The following is a 15,515-nucleotide window of genomic DNA, read 5'->3' on the forward strand; positions in this document are numbered from 1 at the left end:
GCAGGCCCAGATGCATGGCTCAGTGCACAGGGGCCTCCTCTTCCTTGCAGAGCTGTGTGGATCTCAGAGGTGGAGCATGGCTCTGTGGATCTCTGCAGGCAAGTCATGAACAGCACTGACAGCATTTGCCTCACTATCCTTGTGGGGAGTTCCTGGCTGCTCTACCTCTAGGGAAGGCTAGAGAAGAAAGGAGGTCCTCCCCCCAAAGTGGAGCAGCTGCCAACCCTCTCACCCTGCCAGGAAGCAGTGCTTGGGACCCCGAGGAAGGAAGGGGGCAGGAAGTGGTTTTGACAGCATCTTAAGGGGACAGAACAGATAGATATGAACCTAGCAGGGGCCAGTCACATGGCAATCCCTCCTGGGAGAAGCCTCCATCCAATAGGCACAAGTCCACAGGAGGCCAGTCAAGAAGACCTCTTGCGTAACGGCTTCCTTACTCAGGGCCCCGGGGTGACTGCTTCAAGGGTGTTGTCTCCCCTCCATCTGCACACAGGTCTTGAATCTACCCCTGCCCTCACCCCTCCCCTGAGGCCCTCTTGCACCTCCTTCACCCTTTCTGCCCCTGCCTCCTTGAGCACTGGCAAGTGCTCCTGTCAGGGAGCAGGGGCCCAGGCAGCTGGACTCTATGGTGCATTTTGTCTCCCTGCTTGTGCAGACCAAAGTCAAAGATGAGGCCCGTGCCCCCTTTCGATTTTCTTGCCAATCAAAACACACAAGTTTATTGATGATACACACAGGTGGGGGCTTGGGTGGAAGAGGGTCAGTCGGTACAATGGACAGGATGGGGTACATTTCTTTGATTAACATGCTAGCCATCCATCAGCTAGTACAGGAAAGAGGAACGGGGAAATACTTCAACCTTAGCAGCGGCAGCAGATGCAAGTTCGACACGAGCTCCCATGTGGGTGTCATTTCTGCTAAGTAGTCCCGCCTAGACAGGGTGATCACCACAGGCAACAACAGCTCTGGTGATGCTGTGATTTGATTTCTGTTATCTGCAGCTCGCAGCCAACGGTGATCCCTTTACCTTTTACCGCAGAAGGAAGACTGCAAGGGAGCAATTTACAATGCACCTTCCCTGCAGACTACAAAACCCACAAGTTGCCCACAGTTCCGGGGAGCCACTGCCTGGCCAAGAAGAGTGTGGCCCTTCTTTTAGCTATTGGAACTTTTGCCCAAGGAGGAGCTGACCGGCTAAGGCTGCATCCTTGCTTGCACCCACTGCAGCTTCTCTGTCCTCAGTAACCTGCTGGGGCCTTGGGTGGATTCAGTCTCCTTCTGTTGGAGACAACCGCTTATGGGGAGAGGGCTTCCACGAGCATCTCTCTGTTCCCACCTCTCATAAAGGGGAGCATGAAGGAGAACAGCATTTGGGCAGCCAGCACCTCGTCGGCCAACACTGGCTTTTCAGACAAACCCAGCAGTGCTTCCAAACCCTGAACCTTTGCACATACACTGCCCTCGGATATCAAAGGAAACTTCAGGTCTGAAACCGACTTGGCAAGCATGTTGTTAAAAACCGTCATGCTTATTAGCAGATTTAATCCGGCCTGCTGCAGAAATAACTTGCAGCAATGTAACACCATCTCTCGACACACTTCATCGATGGACATCTCAATCTGGCCCTGATTTCCAATACTGGTGTTCGGGTTTTCTGGGACACACAAAGCCTTCTCCCTCACAGTGGTCTGGGGGGTGGGGATCCCGTTTGCAACCACTGAGATGCTGGCCCAGTGCCTACTGACATTGTGGCTAAGGGGAAAGTCAGCATTTGTGGGCTTGGTGAACATCTTTTTTCCTTGAATGGAAGCACACTTGCCCCGGTCCAGAGCACAACTGAAGGATTTAAAGGTTTGAGAACCCCACGTGTTTTTATGTTCGTAAGGGAATGGTCGCGGTTTTATTGGGTGTGCTCTGTTTGCCTTCCCCCCACCTGAATGTCTGTCCTCAGTCCCACCTGGGGCACCAGGTTCATCCCAGTCCCCATCCTTACTCCAGGGCCGAGCCATTGTTGTGAAATCAAACCAAATATTTGCCTCATCTTCATCCCGATCCTGTTCGTCATCACAATCATCTTCCTCCTCGTCCTCCAGTTCATTTCTCGCACCTCTTCCCATGGTCAGTTTGTACATGCAGTAGCAGGCACCAGCCCCTATCATCAGTCCTGCTGCCATCCAACCCATTTCCCGGGCCCGACCCATACTTGAATGGGTGTGAGCCTTTTGGCCAGACAGGAGAGGGCCCTTCTTCACCGGATTGAAGTGAGTTCACAGCGGCTGCGTGAACTATGGTGCAGGTCAGTAATCTTCAGCCTCTCCTAGCTTCTGTGATTCTGGTGGTGACTGTACGGGTGACAGAAATAGCATTAGGACTCTGATCTCTGACTGGGTTCGTACCTGCCAAGACTGATAGGAGTTCACATTCTTGTTGAGAAAGTTGGATTATTAGCTAATGATGTCATTACTCTTCTCTGCCTTCCTATCTCTACCCTCCGATTCTACTTTTAGGCTTCCAGGATTCTCAGAGGTAGACAGGAGAGGAGACTGTGATGTGACAGGAAGGCAGGTGACAGGGACAGCTAACCCTCATGCGGTCGCCTCGAACACCCACCTACTTTGCCCCCTCCTCCTCCCCACCCAAAAACCATTACATGCTTTCTAACCAACCTCAGAAATATACAGTGAATTCCTTTTTCTTCTCGTGTCTTCTGCTTTATTCCCTGCACGGTGATGGATGGACCGAGCCGGGCAAAAGGACATTCGAAAAGCTCTGGAGCCAGCAATGGAGAACTGAAACTGTAGTCGGACAAATCTAACTACACCTATAGGGGCTTTTTCTGAATTTGGGATTTTTGAGTAAAAATAATTTCTCACACCCTCCCGACTTTGCTAACGAGGGCCTCCCCGCCCCCTCCTCGTCCGCCATTTCCCCAGCAAAGGCCGCCACACCCCTTTCCCTGCACCGAAATGGGAGGGGATGTGGAAAAAGAAGGGGCCAGGAGAGGGCGACTAGGACCTGGCCCGCAAAGATCCCAGCCCCCCTCTTCTTCCACCCACTCCTTGGGTTCGGGATGAATCCCACCTTCAAACCTGCAGTAAGATTCCAGTCAAAGCGATCTTCTCCCTCTCTAGCCAAGGCGAGCAGAGACCCAAAGACCTGCAAACGGACAGGGGACCTGGGGTGTGTGGGCGGGAGACACAGAGTGCTTGGTGGACTCACCAGCACCCAGGACACGGTGACCGGATTGTAGATCCTTTCTTTGCTTGAATTTCGTGCAAGTACCGTTCACCCCTCTCACCTCAACCTGAAGCCCGCCACTTCTCCCTATCAAAAGAAGCGAGGGTAGGATGCGGGTCAGGGGATAGGTATTTAAAAAAGTAGGTGAGAAACGGACATAGCCCCTATCTGCGGAACTTGAACGCGAGATGCTCTTTTCCCTCTCCCACCCGCATCACCTTCCAAGCAGCTTCCACCGACCTGTACGGTCCGAGAGAGTTTCCTTCTCCTTCACGCGGCTGCAGAGTAATAGGGGGTTGGTACCCGGTCAGAAGCGACTAACAGGACTTCAGCTCTAGGCGGCTCTGGGTCACGTGATAGCCACGTCACCAGTGAGCTCTAGCCCCCAATTTCCACTCCCACAAGCAGTGGGGCAGGCGCCAGTAGGCTCCGTACCTCCCCCAGTTCTTGGGGCCCTGTTAGTCTTTTTTCAGTAGCAATACCAGAAACCAGAAGTTACCGTTTCTTGTGTTTGAGTTTGACTTTCTCGAATGACTGCGCATTCACACTTTCTTCTTGGGGGAACTGTCTGATTCTTTCGTTGGCTTTCAAACTCCTGCATCCTTTTCTTTAATTTCTACTCCTTCCTATTTTCAGTTTCTGCATCAAAGTTGGGGAGAAGAAGCAGCGAAGGAATCCCAGGTGTGAGTGGAATTTGTATGAACACTTTTGATTCATTTATGTTTTATTTCATCTCTTCTATCTGGTAGACTATTTTGTTATCATAAGACAAAATGAAGCTATCTCCATAAACAAATTCCAAATCTTTTAAATTGTATGTAAACAAAGAAATGACGATTTTTCCAGTTAATAGCTAGATCTCATTGATTTGGCAAAGTTCATTAGTACAACATCGAAAATATTTTCTTCTCAATAGTAGCTTTTAAATAGCGCCTTACAGTTTTCAAGTGTATCCTTTCAAACAAAGCCAGCATGCTTCCAATATGATCGATGGAACATAAATGGATTAGGGGTGAGGATGGTCAGGTTCTGACCATTTTATAAAGGTGTGAGCCATTTATTTGTTCTTTTCTTTATACTGACTGAACTCACGAGTGTCAGAAAATTGAGATCTTGTACAAGGTTCAATAATGACTTCCAGTCCCACCCGAAAGGTAGATTTTATGCAGATACCACCTCAGGTTTCAGATGAACTTTACAAATTAGTAACACCACAGATTGCCTGCTTTTCATTCCAAGGGATTTAAATTCTGTACTGTAGTTTCATGACCCAACCCATGAACCACCCTGAAATTAGGGAACTCTCTGCTGTTCCGTTGATGGGAGCTCTACTTGACAGGTGGAGAGTTCATTATCACCACTACTGAGGTGGTCTCAGTTCTGCCTTTCATGTACTCTATCACCATGTCGATGGTGAGTCTTCAGCATTTGCCAGTGACATCGAGGATGAGGGTCTGTGGATGACTGTAGACGATGACAACACTGATGACATCAACTTCTTTTCCTTCTCATAGGTAGAAGAACAAAATACAGGATCCAAATTTGTCCCCAGGAAAAAGAGACCTTTTCACTCCCTGCATTCCGTAACAATTTTACTGTACCATCCTCACAAACCCTGCAGAACTCAGGGACAAAATATGAAAGTGTGACTCGCCAGGCGCCACCTGTTCACTGCTGGGAGTCATACTCTAAATATAGACCCCCAGGCTGCTTCTTTCTTAGAATATTGAAATTTGACTCGCCAGCCAGAGCCTTCCCTATGAAGGACTGTGCGTGGAGGAAGCCCCTGCAGGAGGCGAGCCAGGGAGTCCATAAATGCCTTGTTGACAAATGCAAGAACTCAGGAATATGCCATTCCTCTCTGGTCTTCCTAACAACTAGATTCATTTACCAACATCATGTTCCCTTTTCTCCAGCTCTCTGCTTCGTTCCTTTTCTCACCATGCTCTTAGGCTGCCTTTCTGTGATTTTCTTAGATAAGTAAATTCTGTCTCTGAAAATGTATGAAAAAAACCATTCAGATTAAACTGTGCTTTTAACTTTGGGCTACTGTGAGCTTGCACAAGAGACTCCTGTTCATTTTGAATATAAACATGAAGAAGAACTAAGAAATATGACGAGCTTATTATAGGCAGGCGATTGGTTCTGCAATGTGAGCTCATTTTCACTTTCTGATAAGTTTCAAGGACAATAGTTCCACGCCTACTTCTCTTTATTGCCACAAAATCCCCCCCCTTTGCATAGGTATATGGTTCAGTCATTTCAGTATAAAACACAGAAGAAAGCACCACCCTTTTCAGCTTACCAGGTCTTCCTTGCTTTAATACACTCTCTATCTAAAACTCCTTAAACCCCAGGAGCATGAAGCTTTTCAGTTCTTTTACATCTTTAGCACTTTAATTCATAGTTATTCCCAACAAAGCACAGGGGCTATGATTTAAAACCACTTCGTTCTCCATTATGTGCACCCACAAGTACTTTATAAGGACATATTAGACATCTGAGATATCATCTTAAAAGTGAAAATGGGAAATGTTTTGGTTCCCAGGCAAGGCTGCTTAATGTTTTCGGAGCATGTGAAAACAAACAAACAAAAGTTTATAACGTCACTTCCCAAGGAAACCTTCTGATAGCCACACATAATATATGACTTGTAAAGTATCCAGAATTAAAGATGAATCAGTGGTTGGTACCACTATGGGTTATGGAGGGAGACAAAGAGAAGGTTGGCATTTGGAAAGTTCTCCTTGGATATTGTGCTACCAGATGTTAGCTTAGTTAAGGTTGTCTCACTGCAAACAGCCTATCCAGGTCTGGTTAACACAGAGGACAAACGCTAAAGAACAAGGTTAGCTTTCAGGGATCTGGGTAGGAGAAACTGAGAGATGATTGCTGCATATAAGTTTCCCTGGTTTCGTGGTTTTTTCTCCTTGCTCAAGATTAAAATTTTAGCAGGAGAGCTTCTGTTTGGTGTGCTTTGGGCACGGTGCCCATCTTTTTGCTAGGGCAATGCAGAGTATGTGAAAGGTGTGATGCACTCATTTCCCTTCTTTAGTATGAGGTCTAAGCTGTTTGAAATGGTGATTTATTTTGAAAATGTTTACTCTACTTTTTATGTGATGTGTGCATTCCTGTTTGTCTGTATGGCACCACATTCAGAGAAGATAAGAAGAAGGGGCAAGATCCCTGGAGCTGAAGTTATAGGCAATTGTGAGCCACCCCTCATGTGGGTGCTAGGAATTGAACTTGGGTCCTCTGCAAGAACAGCAAGTGTTATTGGACACTTAGTCCACATCTCCAATCCTATTTTCCAGTGTCCTTTAATTATTTGGCATAACAAGCCTTTGTTCAGCTGTCACTGAGTTGCTGGGAACCTGCCTACCACCACATGCTTGAGTCGCAATTTCTACATTACCTGATCATTAGAAAGATACAATATGAAATGTCAATACAGAACATTGCCCTTGGAACCAAAGCCACCTGGCTTCCCTGACAGCATTCCATAGGGTTGCATATATAGTTCAGGGTGTGGTCTTGAGTGTTGCACCATCTACCCCAGCTTTTGTCTTTAAGCAGAGAACAGATGCTTTTGCCAATGATAGACTCTACTTCAAAGGCACACATATAAACCGAGATCTGGATGTCACACTCATCAGCCTCTGTATTCTCCTCCTGTGAAATAGGCTACAGTGAAAGTTATGTTTCAACAGGAGTAACAACGGAATACTTTCCCTTAAGAAGTTCAAGTGTCAGGGGGCAGAAGGGGTTACTGCCTGTCTTACCTGTTCATTCTCTCCCTGCATATAAGCTCTGGCTTGGGAAGTCACATCTTCAGAAGATAGCTTGACGAACCTAGAATCAGAGCCAGCACATCCGTTCATCTGAAAGAGAAACTTTTAGCTTAGGAAGTTTGCAGTATTCTTACACATTGTGGGAATGATTTTGCCAAGGAAGAAATGTTCCCTTCACCTTAGCCAGAACTGCCTTTCTTCTAGACAGTGCTTTAGTAACATTTTCCTCTGAAGCCTTTTTTGTGTATGACTAAGTCTCTTTGTTGCACTTGGCCTTTCTCTGAATACAGAGCCATGCAGTTGATTTGGTTCAGTTTACTAAATCTAAAATCACATCTCAGTTCTGCTTTCTAGAAGCTACAGTGATAAAATTTTTCCTGGAGATTAGCTTGTTCTTAAACTCTTTGTATTCTTAATTTTCTCTCATGTTTTTTCCTGTGGATTTTGAAACCTCTCCTCAGATACCAACCTTGTATCGAAACTACAAGGATATTGCTCACCGAAGAGCTTAGGTTTATTGTGTTGTGTGTTTTTGTACTATGTATTAAGTTCGCCTTGCTGGGCAGCCAGCGACTGATACCAAACCTGGTTAAATTAGACAATGAGAAGATGTAATTGCTTCATTCCCTTTTTTTTTGTCTTTGAAAGTGAAAATGGCAAGTGAATTGTGCCCACCAAGCTGATCAGTGCAATGGTTTCACACTAATTGCTAGATGACAGGTTCGGTCATGTTTGCTTTGGTCTTTGTATTCCTGCAACACACTGTTTCATTTGTAGATGCTGTTCTCTGTTTGTATCCCAGGATTTCAGAGTGTTCTTTTTACAGCAATTGCACCTCAGTCTGTGCACCTTTTCATCTAACAGACTTGATTTCTCCTCGATCTTTCCTGTTCCTGGCTTTGGAGAGCCCCAGCCTCGTCCTGGTTAACTTGTGCCCTTCAAAACCTGTTGCTCAGTCAGAAGATTTGCATATTCTCAGGTAGGCTGATTAGTTCAGTCAAGTTGGGCACTGTTCATTCAGCTGCATTCTGTGATAGGCCCCAGAAGACATTAAAATTCCTTTGAGTAAAGCGAGTCACACTTCCCAAGAAGTGAGCCATGTAGGACTTTTAGAGACCATCATCCAACACTGATCTGCTACCTCTCGTCTTATTCTTCCTTGACGGAAGTATTTTTATTGTACTTTTCCCTCCTAAATAGAATGCAGACTGTGAGCAGGGGAAGCCAAGGTGAAAATAACTAAAAAAGTATTAAGAAAGTAAAAGATACATTCTCATTCCAGGTTCCCTATTCTGGTGACTTATTCGTTTCAGGTCTAGGACTATATTTCAGAGGAAATGGTAGATATTTATGGCTGGGAGGAGGGGAGGTAGAGGGAGAAACTGCTGTCCCAGGAAGGAAGACTCAATTAAAAAAAAAAAGTACAAGTGGCCAGTAGCCCCAGGGGAGGATGCTGTCCTGTTTTGGTAATTGAAGAAAGGGAAACACAGCTAGAGAAAAATGGGATTAGTCGCAAAAAAGAAAAAGTAACAAGGCCTGGTATGGGGGAGGGAATGAAGGGGGGCGGGTCCTCTTCTGCCGCACTGCTGGTGGGAGGAGAAAGTGGGGATCCGAGTTGGTGGATGACGTCGCTCTCACGTGACTAAGAGCTGACGTGTGCAGAAGTCCTTCTTGTCCTGGTCGTTGTTCCCGTCTGAGTACCAGCTCCCTATTACCCCGAGGGCGGGCCGGCCTGCAGCCGAGGAAAGGAGGCGGAAAAGAAATTGTCCGGGATCCCTGCAGGTCAGTGCCTGGGATATTCCATAAAGTAGGGGCGGTGGAGGGTGGAGGGCGGAGGCCGTCGCAGGTCCGGGGGCGCCGCCGTCGTCTCTCCCACTTGCCGCCCTCTTTCCAAGATATATGTCCCGCACGCAGCCCATTTCGTTGCTGCAAAACAGTGAGTAGGGGGTGTTTGGGCAGGCGCCCAGAAATCCGGAGATGGGAATCTGCTGCGGGCGGAGGCCAGCAATCCGGAAAGGGAGCAGTGGCCTGGGTGTTGGCCCCTGGTCCACCAGACTGTGCCGGCGGGGAAAAACTGGACATGGGGTCCGGCGTGGGGTGCAAAGTGATGTGCCAGCCAAACCCTGAGCTGGGTATCGGGCGGGAAACCTTTAACAACCAGACCTCCGAATTAGGAAAGAGTTTCGCTCTCTGGGGACTGGTCCGTCCACCAAGCACTCTGTAGCGGCTGTTTCCCGTCTTTTTGTCCGTGGCTGCGTCTTCTTTACCATAGCTCTGTGTCTAGTGGGTCCAAGCCTCTCCCGGGTGGCCAGTCTTTCCGTAGGTTGTGGTACCACGCCAGGCAAGAGAAGAGGAAGGAAATTAACCAGATCGGTGAAGGTCGATTTGAGGGTAAGACCATCTGGGGACCCTAGGAGCGGCGGGGGTAGAAAAGGGAAAACCAGAAAAGGTAATCTAGGTTTAGATTTGAGTCTAAATGTGTTTCTCACACTCCCTGAACTGTGGAGAAATGGCGTGCGCTGTGTGTGTGTGTGTGTGTGAGTGGGGGTGGGGGGCGAGGGGCGGGGGACGGGGGGAGGGGGGAGGGAGCGGGGGGCGGGATAACGGCAGGAAAACCTATCAGATAGTTTGTTCATAATCCTTCTATTTCAACAGTACTTCGTGTCCATGTTTTCGATCTGTCATCCTGCAGGTCTGCTGTAGCAGGTGGCACTGCTTGAAGCAAGGGAGGAACTCCCCCCCCATCAGTGGAGGTCGGTGTGGGCGTGGGGGTAGCCTGGAATGGAGGAGGGGTTCGAAATCAGTCAGTCCGGGTTTAGTCAGGCTCACTCAGTCCTACTTTATTTCCTTACACCCACCCATTTCAGACGAGGGAGGGGGCTAAGTCTGTGCGTGTTTTGGATGGATGGCACAATGGGGTTTTAACAAAAATCTGACAACCTGGATGGTAAATTAGGCAAGCATAAAATATACAGTGCCTGCAACAAGCCCTCGTTATTCACTGTTTCTGGTATCTCTGCAGAGCAGAAAGATTGTTGGGTGTGGCAACACCTCACAGTAAAGGAAGAAGGGGCAAGCTGCTTGTTCCCAGGAGGTTAGTATAAGGGTGCTTATCCCATGGGGGCTACCACAGGCACCTCTGACAGATGAGAGCCCAGCAAAATTTGTGGATGCAAATTGACTTTGTGCTTAGAGGCAAGAGTGACTGGGGGTGGGGTAAGGAGGGAGAGGAATGTAGGGAAAGACTGAAATGAGGAGATAAAGCTTTTTGTCAACAATCTGTATTCGCTATCCAGAATTCAATTCCTACTTTCTTGCCCCTCCATGCAATTGTCTGCATGGGGCAGCACAAAGAGAAGAGAAAGGCAAACCCTCTTTTCTCTTCCCTTTATAGGTTTACCTCCAGAACTAGTTACTGCAGCTTCAAAGTGACTGAAGAAGATCGTTCTCCATAGGCCTGCGCTCAGGCCCGAAGCCCTCTTCCCCTATTTTGAGTGGCCACTCTATTTCCTGGTCCCTGCCGTTGTCAGGGACGATTGCATGGGCTACGCCAGGAAAGTAGGCTGGGTGACTGCAGGCCTGGTGATTGGGGCTGGAGCCTGCTACTGCATCTACAGATTGGCCAGAGGAAGAAAGCAGAACAAGGAGAAAATGGCCGAGGGTGGCCCTGCTGATGTGGATGATGCCGGGGACTGTCCTGGGGCCAGGTATAATGACTGGTCAGATGATGATGATGATGACAGGAATGAGAGCAAGAGTATAGTTTGGTACCCACCTTGGGCCCGGATTGGCACTGAAGCAGGGACCAGAGCTAGAGCCAGGGCAAGAGCCAGGGCTACGAGGGCTCGGAGAGCTGTCCAGAAAAGGGCTTCTCCTAACTCAGATGATACTGTTTTGTCCCCTCAAGAGTTACAAAAAGTACTTTGTTTGGTTGAGATGTCTGAAAAGCCTTATATTCTTGAAGCAGCTTTAATTGCTCTAGGTAATAATGCTGCTTATGCATTTAACAGAGATATTATTTGGGATTTGGGTGGTCTCCCAATTGTTGCAAAGATTCTCAACACGCAGGATCCCATCGTGAAGGAAAAGGCTTTAATTGTCCTAAATAACTTGAGCGTGAACGCTGAAAATCAGCGTAGACTTAAGGTGTACATGAATCAAGTGTGCGATGACACAATCACTTCTCGATTGAACTCATCCGTGCAGCTGGCTGGACTCAGATTGCTTACGAACATGACTGTTACTAATGAGTATCAGCACATACTTGCTAATTCCATTTCAGACTTCTTTTGCTTATTTTCAGCAGGAAATGAAGAAACCAAACTTCAGGTTTTGAAACTCCTTTTGAATCTGCCTGAAAACCCAGCCATGACTAGAGAATTGCTCAGGGCTCAAGTGCCAGCTTCGCTGGGCTCCCTCTTTAGTAAGAAGGAGAACAAAGAGGTTATTCTTAAACTTCTGATCATTTTTGAGAACATCAATGACAATTTTAAATGGGAAGAAAATGAGCCTGCTCAGACTCACTTTAGTGAGAATTCACTTTTTTTCTTTTTAAAAGAATTTCAAGTGTGTGCCGATAAGGTTCTGGGAATAGAAAGCCACCAAGATTTTCTAGTGAAAGTAAAAGTTGGAAAGTTTGCAGCCAAACTGACTGAGCGTATGTTCCCAAAAAGCCAGGAATAACTTGGTGGCTTTGTAGTATAGCAGCATCACACCTTGTAAACTATTCTTTTTCTCCACCTTGTTTATATGGCAAAGGAATCCTTTCAGCTGCCAGTTTTGAATAATGAATATCATACTGTATCATTGATACTGATATTTAACCGAGTTTGTCTTCAGGTTTAAGTTGGATGAATGAATACTACTTGCCCTGAAAACATGTTTGTTGCTTTTTATCTCGCTGCCTAGATTGAGATATTTTTACTGTTTTCTCTACATAAGTGACAGTGAACCAATTCATCCTAAGTAGGCTCCTTTCTGTCATTTGCATTGATTTTATTTGTGTATCATCAATAAAGATTTATGTTAATGCTGGAAAGAAAAAAACAGAAGAAGAAAGAAACTATCCTGTTGTTTGGTTTATAATCTAGTTGTAGAGATAAGAAACACACAAATAAACAAATAAACAAAAAACCAAAAAAACAAACCCTGAGAACATTTGAAACATACAGTCTGTCAGATGTGTGACTTCAGAACAGAGACGAGGCAAAGGCTTTGGTGGCTGGCCACATGAAGCAGTTAAAGCTTTAGGCTTGTTGAATGTATTTTAACTAGGAAAGAATTGGGGTCAATATAAATGTCCTCCCCACACCGTGTCTGTCATCAAGGATGGTGTAGCAAAATGCATCCTTTCCAACTCTGGTGGTGGGCATTTGGCAATACATATCATTAAGCCTTAAAATATGTAACCCTTTTGTCCTAAGGAGATAGAAGGATAAGTGGCCAGAGATTGTATGTGCAAGGCTGTTCTTGTCGGCACTGTCTTAAGGTAGTGACATTGGGAACAACTCCAGTGTTCCACACACTGAACTGATGAAGTAGGTTAAAGAATGTCCATGCTGTGTGATAAATGTGCTGATGGAACTCAGTATTGCTAGAAAAAGACACTCATTATACATTGTTAAGTGAGCAAGGTAAGTTAGATAGCAGTATTCAGAGTATGATTACATATTGGGGGGAGGGTTAAATCATGTTTAAAAAGACACTAAAATTTATGGAATTATATACACCCAGTAGTACTAAGAGTTATATTTGGATGACAGATAATGAGTGATACTTACTTTTTGTACTTATTATTCATCTATGTTTTTTATTTATCAAAAATTAATACTGATTTTTAAGAAAGGCTTGGAAAAAGAAAAGTATGGGGGAATGTAGCGGGTGACTAATTTGAATGCGTACTGAGAGGAAAATATCTAGGCCCCAAATGAGGTGGTCTGACGGTTCCACCTCAGAATGAGAGGTGATGGTGAAGATAAGGCTGACTATCAGATTTGAGTGAGAGAACTTATGCAAAGTAGCTACACTATTCTTGCATATAGCAGCAGTTAATCGAGAAATGTGAGTACCTTTAAGTACTACCCAGAATGTAGTGTTGATGGGTCTTGGTTAACTTTCATTTTGCTGGGGCATCCTTCTATGTTTCAGTGTCATTTAATAAATAATAATGATAATAATAAAGGTTAACATTTATTAAGTGATTACTGTGTAGAGTTCTGTCATTCTTGCAAGGAACCTGTAGAAATAGTTCCTCCAAGTGTTCCAGGGCTAATAGGGCCACCTCAGTCATGATCTCTCCTGCCTTCATGACATGTTCCTCGTTGGTGTGAGGATGCTCTCCTGCTTTGAATGTCACCAGGAAATGGTGCAGTCTTCTGTCTAGCTGTGATTTAGGTTGGGCTTCAGGTTTTCACATATGTCCTCCGATGTCTGTAGGAGGACAAGGGACTGGTTGGCTTCAAGTTGTTGGATATGGTCACCATACAAAGTCATTCATGTATACGAACTCATCTGATAGTTCTTTAGAGGATGAGATGATAGAAAATGAAGTTAAAATTATTCTTGCCCGTGCTAAGTAGCATAAAAAGGATTGTAATGGCCAGGGCGGGAGCAGATCCATTTAAAATAAATGGAATTTGAAGTGTTTGTGTGATATTTAGATACCGCATTATCGTTTGAATAAATTAGTCCTGCTTTCAGTGAAGATGCCTAGGCTGCAAATAAGAACCAGAGAGAGCTGTCAGAAGTTAGATGAAAACTGAGGACAGGGGCCTGGATGCAGTCTATGGAGGACCACCTAAAAGAACTAGATAAGAAACTGGCAGCTGGGGAGAGAGGCACAGAATTTAGTCAGCCTGGTTTATATTTTCTTATTAACCCCTCCTACACAAATAACTGTCCCTTGAGATGCTTGAGAAAATAGAGGCGAGGAGCAGAAAGATGTCCCTCAACTCAATAATGTTGCATGAACACATACACAGGCGCTCAGATCAAGCCATGCCGAACTTGAGACCCAGAGTGTCTTGCTTATTACCGGGCAAACAAAATAATGAGAAGCCCTGGTATTGTAGGCACACTCCTGCCTGGCATCCTCTGCTGCTTTTCTCCCTGTTACTTTCGCTCCCAGCCCCTTCCCTGCCTCCCTCCTTCTCTCCTTTTCTCACACTTCTTTCTCTACTTCCGCCTGGGAGTTAATTGATGGTAGTCAGTCTGTTCTGTTCTGCCTTTCAGGGGTGCCTTTAATTTTGATGACACAGTGCATCCACTTAAGGCATTTTATATACATAATAATTGTCATTGCAGTGACCATAAAATAACTCTGATTTTTTTGAACCCTTCTTGAACAGAACGGCCACAGAAGGAAATATTCTCGGCTTGTTGTTACCCTGTGTGCTCCGCATTCATTTTTTATGCCCCTGTGCCTGGTACATTTTTGGTTGAGTAACACACTCTTTGGGCAAGTGCTGGGTGAGCCTAGTGTGGGTCGTGGCCAGGCCACTTCCTGACTCCCCAGAGTTTCCCTGGAAGGTTGCAGCTCTCAGTCATTTTAGAAAGAGCAGGATCCTGGCCTGTGACTGCCCCTGGAGCTCATGGGGCAGGTCAGGGAGAAGTCATTTTCTTCTCTTTTAGGGATGATGTTAAGAGACTCAGGGGATAGCCTGCTATTTTGATTTTCTCATCAAACACTTTTAGGATCTGTGTCCATCTAAATGTGCACTCAAGGATAATTTTCTAAGAATGGGGCTCATTTGGTTAAATCGTCCCCACTCCCCATGAAGCTGAACTTTTCAAGACTCAGGGAACAGGCTTTCTTTCTTTAATTCATACGTCATCGGCCTTGTTTCTAAAGAAACTCCAGCGTGGGGGTAGACAATTGATGCAGGTGATATACATTTCATGTTCTTGACTCTCTGGTTTTGCTAGGTTCTCTGGAGAGTGGCTTTGAACATAGCGAAAACATAAGATTATTTTTTCATGCTGGCTGCTTACAATTACACTTACCCCACATCCCAGACTGAAGTTTGTCCCTGGTTTGTCTGTTTAAGTTGTGGCTCTTCCTTGCTTTTGAGCCAGAACAGTCTCAGCTTTATTGTTAGGTCTCCTGTGTGCTCAGGCTGAGGGCGAGGTGGGGGCAGGGAAGGGGTATTTACAACCGACAGTGCCTCACCCTCTCCAATGGGGCCTTGTCAGGTTTGTGTTGAGAGTTGGGCCATGTTGGTGCTTGAAGAGGGGTGTGGGAGCATTGGGAGGGAAGGCCAGGGATGGAAGCCCTGGTGGAGGGCTAACTCTGTCTGCATAAGTTCCTGCAACTGTAATTTGATCCCCTATTGAGAGGGGGCCGACCAGACCATTACCATCCTGGAAGGTGAAAGAGGAGCTCTAATAAAGGCAGCTTTGTTTGAGCTTGTGGCCTCCTTATTTACTCATTTACTCATTACTCATTACTGAGCTTGCAGAGGGTATAGCTTGTTGTCAAATAAAATGGGA

The 15,515-nt window shown here is 45.9% G+C and overlaps 2 protein-coding genes and 1 long non-coding RNA gene across 7 annotated transcripts; 2 read left to right on the top strand and 1 right to left on the bottom strand.

Annotated features, from left to right (window-relative positions):
• Positions 1 to 1,295: 1,295 nt before the first annotated feature.
• LOC121437208 (protein ARMCX6-like) lies at positions 1,296 to 3,500 on the bottom strand. Of its 5 annotated transcripts, none has more exons than XM_041637065.1 (4): positions 3,478 to 3,500; positions 3,082 to 3,156; positions 2,667 to 2,795; positions 1,296 to 2,342 (listed from the first exon to the last, which is right to left on the bottom strand). In XM_041637065.1, the coding sequence occupies exon 4, from the start codon at positions 2,199 to 2,201 to the stop codon at positions 1,296 to 1,298; it is 906 nt and encodes a 301-aa protein (XP_041492999.1). In that variant the 5' UTR covers positions 2,202 to 2,342; positions 2,667 to 2,795; positions 3,082 to 3,156; positions 3,478 to 3,500. The 5 variants fall into 5 exon arrangements, with proteins under 5 accessions (XP_041492999.1, XP_041493001.1, XP_041493000.1 ...); XM_041637067.1 differs by lacking the exon at positions 3,478 to 3,500 and adding an exon at positions 3,299 to 3,310 and having other exon boundaries at positions 2,667 to 2,769; XM_041637066.1 differs by lacking the exon at positions 3,478 to 3,500 and adding an exon at positions 3,299 to 3,310.
• Positions 3,501 to 8,777: 5,277 nt separating this feature from the next.
• Positions 8,778 to 9,766, top strand: LOC121437167. Its single transcript, XR_005972933.1, has 3 exons — positions 8,778 to 8,810; positions 9,341 to 9,419; positions 9,684 to 9,766. It is a non-coding gene; the product is annotated as an uncharacterized LOC121437167 (long non-coding RNA).
• Positions 9,767 to 11,726, top strand: LOC121437166 (armadillo repeat-containing X-linked protein 3-like). The gene is made up of 3 exons (XM_041637011.1): positions 9,767 to 9,781; positions 10,051 to 10,122; positions 10,423 to 11,726. The coding sequence occupies exon 3, from the start codon at positions 10,569 to 10,571 to the stop codon at positions 11,709 to 11,711; it is 1,143 nt and encodes a 380-aa protein (XP_041492945.1). The 5' UTR covers positions 9,767 to 9,781; positions 10,051 to 10,122; positions 10,423 to 10,568; the 3' UTR covers positions 11,712 to 11,726.
• Positions 11,727 to 15,515: the final 3,789 nt, after the last annotated feature.

This window comes from Microtus oregoni, unplaced genomic scaffold (assembly GCF_018167655.1).
Source record: "Microtus oregoni isolate MIOR12 unplaced genomic scaffold, Mior012 000050F_ref0000143, whole genome shotgun sequence".
In the NCBI taxonomy this organism is placed as follows: domain Eukaryota; kingdom Metazoa; phylum Chordata; class Mammalia; order Rodentia; family Cricetidae; genus Microtus; species Microtus oregoni.

Coding starts and splice junctions, on each gene's coding strand:
- LOC121437208 (XM_041637065.1), bottom strand. CDS start 2,201: ATGGGTCGGGCCCGGGAAATGGGTTGGATGGCAGCAGGACTGATGATA.
- LOC121437166 (XM_041637011.1), top strand. CDS start 10,569: ATGGGCTACGCCAGGAAAGTAGGCTGGGTGACTGCAGGCCTGGTGATT.